Source organism: Pelmatolapia mariae, linkage group LG18 (genome assembly GCF_036321145.2).
Source record: "Pelmatolapia mariae isolate MD_Pm_ZW linkage group LG18, Pm_UMD_F_2, whole genome shotgun sequence".
NCBI classification, from domain to species: Eukaryota; Metazoa; Chordata; class Actinopteri; order Cichliformes; family Cichlidae; genus Pelmatolapia; species Pelmatolapia mariae.
The window spans coordinates 30,223,248-30,227,300 of NC_086243.1; the positions used below are offsets into that span (position 1 = coordinate 30,223,248).

Here is a 4,053-nt window from a genome sequence, read left to right on the forward strand (position 1 = left end):
TTCGTGTCTGCTTACCTGGTCTTCCATATTCTCTAGCTCCCTTGGCTCCTCACGACACCACATCAACAGCTAACTCACCTCTTGGACACTGGAGTCCATTTCCACTGCCACACTCCAGCACAACAAACGCTTATCACTCACCTGCCTGCCCTCCTGCCACCAGCACACTCATGGATTCACAGGTCAGCCCATCTCAGTAATTCCCAGCCAGCTACCTGGACCTTTTGCCTCCCCCTCCACACCTAGCCTTCAACCACCTAAGTAAGTCACAGTGTCTCAATTATCACTATCACCCCGGCCGTATTGTTACACCCACTAACTCAGTTTTCTCTCTCCCCAGTGCAACCCCTGCGCCACCAGTTTCCCTTTGTGTAACACTCCTCATGCCATCACGTTAAGGTTCATGCCAAGTACTATGTTGTTTGTTTAGCCATGCCAAGTTTTCTATCTTTGTCCCACACATAAAAATAGTGTTGTGTGTTAAGAGCCATGCTTCGTTTCCAAGTTTTAATCGTGCTTTGTTTACAACTTCGTGCCTTTGTAAATAAAACTTTGCTTTGAGAACTCTGAGCTGCATCTGCATGTCCCGCACTTGATTTCAGTTTTGTACAGGCCATGCTGTCAAAGGGGGCTTTGACAGCATGCAGACACAATGGGAAGGAATTACTTGAGTTTCACAAAAGTTATTTACAAACATGAAATACAAACAGGTAATCAACAATGAGACAGATTCAGGGAACGCGGGAGTCACAGGGCGAAGGCAGTGTAAGAGAGGAAGAGGTGAGTTAGAGCAGTGAACACGATTATGGGTGGAAAACTACACTGATGGGTCTGAGCTTATTTACAGGAAGAGGAGAGACGCTCGGGAGGAGGGAGCGGACGGCCGAGTGGGTGTCTGGATGAGAGATGGAGGAGTGGTGCTGAGCTCCAGATTTACTCAAGAGAATGGAGGGCAGGAGGACAGGAAGGTAGGAGCAGAGCGATGATTGAATCAAAAGAGATGGTTGCAGGAAGAGAGTGCAAACTTTGTAGTATTGACCAGCGTCCAGAGAGAGATGACTGAGGAATCTGGAGTGAACAGAGAGTATAACGCTCTACAAAGTTATTCGTTTAGGTGAGTTAGTGAAAAAACTGATCAGCTGTCTCACCCTGTCTTGTGGAAAATACGAAATCCTCATTAATCTAAAAGGGTGTAACCATGGTTATCTTTGTAACTGTGCATTGCCATTTAATTTTGTACAATTTTGTACAACTCTTCCAAGTTTGTTTTTTGTTTTTTCCTTCTGACCAAATGCAGCTTTATACACCATCCTATAAACGTCCTTGTACTTATCACTATCTGTGTCTATGTGCTGAAAGAAAAATGATTTCCTTAAAACTAAAATCAATTCTGAAATACAATTTGAGCAAATCATTTACACAGGGCATTTTGTAAAAGCTAAGATACAAGTTAGCAAAGTTAACTAGGTCACAGTTTTTACTGCATACTGTAAATCAAACATAAACCCAGGAACTGATAAAATAAGCATTTTATGACTCGTTGGTGCCTCCCTTCGCAGATGTGTCTGTATCAGGATGGGTCTAAACAACATGGTGTAAATGCAGTTGCTGGTGAGCCTCATTTCCTGTAGGAGGTGAACAAGAGCAGAGATCTGTTTCCCTTCAGAGCACAGAGGTTGTTTCTGTTCAGAGAAAGTGAAACTGCCTGACAGTCACTGAGAGACGGTGAAACGGCACAGCACATGAATCAAATGGATCAAACAAAATTCTGCTGTTCAGTGTGTTTGGATCTACTGAAGGATCCGGTGACTATTCCCTGTGGACACAGCTACTGCATGAACTGTATTAAAAGCTTCTGGGATGAAGAAGAAGAGAAGAAAATCTACAGCTGCCCTCAGTGCAGACAGACTTTCATACCAAGGCCTGTCCTGGTGAAAAACACCATGTTAGCAGATTTAGTGGAGGAGCTGAAGAAGACTGGACTCCAAGCTTCTCCTGCTGATCACTGCTATGCTGGACCTGAAGATGTGGCCTGTGACATCTGTACTGTAAGAAAAATAAAAGCCTTCAAGTCCTGTTTAGTCTGTCTGGCATCTTACTGTGAGAAACACCTTCAGACTCATAATATTGTTGCAGCTTCATTCAAGAAACACAAGCTGGTGGAGCCCTCCAAGAAGCTCCAGGAGAACATCTGCTCTCGTCATGATGAGGTGATGAAGATGTTCTGCCGTACTGATCAGCAGAGTATCTGTTATCTCTGCTCTGTGGATGAACATAAAGGCCACGACACAGTCTCAGCTGCAGCAGAAAGGACTGAGAGGCAGAGAGAGCTGGAGGTGAGTCGACAAAACATCCAGCAGAGAATCCAGGACAGAGAGAAAGATGTGAAGCTGCTTCAACAGGAGGTGGAGGCCATCAATCAGTCTGCTGATCAAACAGTGGAGCACAGTGAGAAGATCTTCACTGAGCTGATCCATCTCATCCAGAAAAGAAGCTCTGATGTGAAGCAGCAGATCAGATCCCAGCAGGAAACTGAAGTGAGTCGAGTCAAAGAGCTTGAGGAGAAGCTGGAGCAGGAGATCACTGAGCTGAAGAGGAAAGATGCTGAGCTGAAGCAGCTCTCACACACAGAGGATCACATCCAGTTTCTACACAACTACCCCTCACTGTCAGCACTCAGTGAGTCTACAGACTCATCCAGCATCAATATCCGTCCTCTGAGCTACTTTGAGGATGTGACAGCAGCTGTGTCAGAGGTCAGAGATAAACTACAGGACATTCTGAGAGAGGAATGGACAAACATCTCACTGACAGTCACTGAAGTGGATGTTTTACTGTCAGATCCACCAGAGCCAAAGACCAGAGCTGGATTCTTAAAATATTCACGTGAAATCACACTGGATCCAAACACAGCGCGCATATATTTGTTATTATCAGAGGGGAACAGAAAAGTAACATCAGTGAAACAACAACAGTCTTATTCTGATCATCCAGACAGATTCACTTATTGGGGTCCAGCCTTGAGTAGAGAGAGTCTGACTGGACGTTGTTACTGGGAGGTGGAGTGGAGAGGGAGAGTTTTTGTAGCAGTCGCATACAAGAATATCAGCAGAGCAGGGAGTGAATGTGGATTTGGACATAATGACAAATCTTGGGCATTAGATTGTTACAACAACAGTTATACATTTTGGCATAACAACATCCAAATTCCCATCTCAGGTCCTCGTTCCTCCAGAGTAGGAGTGTACCTGGATCACAGAGCAGGTATTTTGTCCTTCTACAGCGTCTCTGAAACCATGACTCTCCTCCACAGAGTCCAGACCACATTCACTCAGCCGCTCTATGCTGGACTTTGGCTTTACTATTATGGAGACACCGCTGAGTTGATTAAAGTGAAATAGACTGAAGTCTTTCATATTGTGGGTTTAAATCTGTATTTTAGTTTCATTTTATTTTCTCTCCATCATTTCTGCACAGAGATCAGCTGTCAGTCAAACATTATGGGTGGTACCTCCACATCTTCTAGTTGTTCTCTTGATGTTTCTGAGTTTTTAAAGGAGATCTTTCCTGTGACTGTTTATGGAGGCTATCACTGCTCATCATCATTTTGATTTACTCAAATATTTCTCCACATGAAAATGTAAACTTCTCTATCCTCTAAATGTTTCTGGAATATTTGTATTGAAAAATGTCGACATTTCTCTTTATGAGTATGGCAGACCATGTGTGTGTGTTTGTTTTTGTCAAAATCATCAAACAAATGAGAAAAAGCTGATTTTAATGAATGAATTCATATATTGTGTTGATGTTTTATTGTGTGAATAAACTGGAAAGTTTAACCCTAGAACACTATCGTTAAAAATAGCAACACCATCTCTAATGCCGTGTGATTTTGTAGACGATATAATATACCCAACCAAAAGTACATCTCATCAAAATATGTCAAAATATGACAACACATGAGAAATTACTGGTCTTTTATTTTAACTGTGCCATGTCTGACAAAATGAAAAAAAGTCCCGTGGGTGGACTCTAATAAAAATGCTCAAAATT

The 4,053-nt window shown here is 42.9% G+C and overlaps 1 protein-coding gene across 1 annotated transcript; it reads left to right on the forward strand.

The window, feature by feature from the left end:
- The first annotated feature begins 1,751 nt into the window (after positions 1–1,751).
- LOC134617014 (tripartite motif-containing protein 16-like) lies at positions 1,752–3,710 on the forward strand. The gene has a single exon (XM_063462155.1). The coding sequence runs from the start codon at positions 1,752–1,754 to the stop codon at positions 3,399–3,401; it is 1,650 nt and encodes a 549-aa protein (XP_063318225.1). The 3' UTR covers positions 3,402–3,710.
- The last annotated feature ends 343 nt before the right edge of the window (positions 3,711–4,053 follow it).

Excerpts from the sequence above, each read along its gene's own strand:
- LOC134617014 (XM_063462155.1), top strand. The coding sequence starts at position 1,752 with ATGGATCAAACAAAATTCTGCTGTTCAGTGTGTTTGGATCTACTGAAG.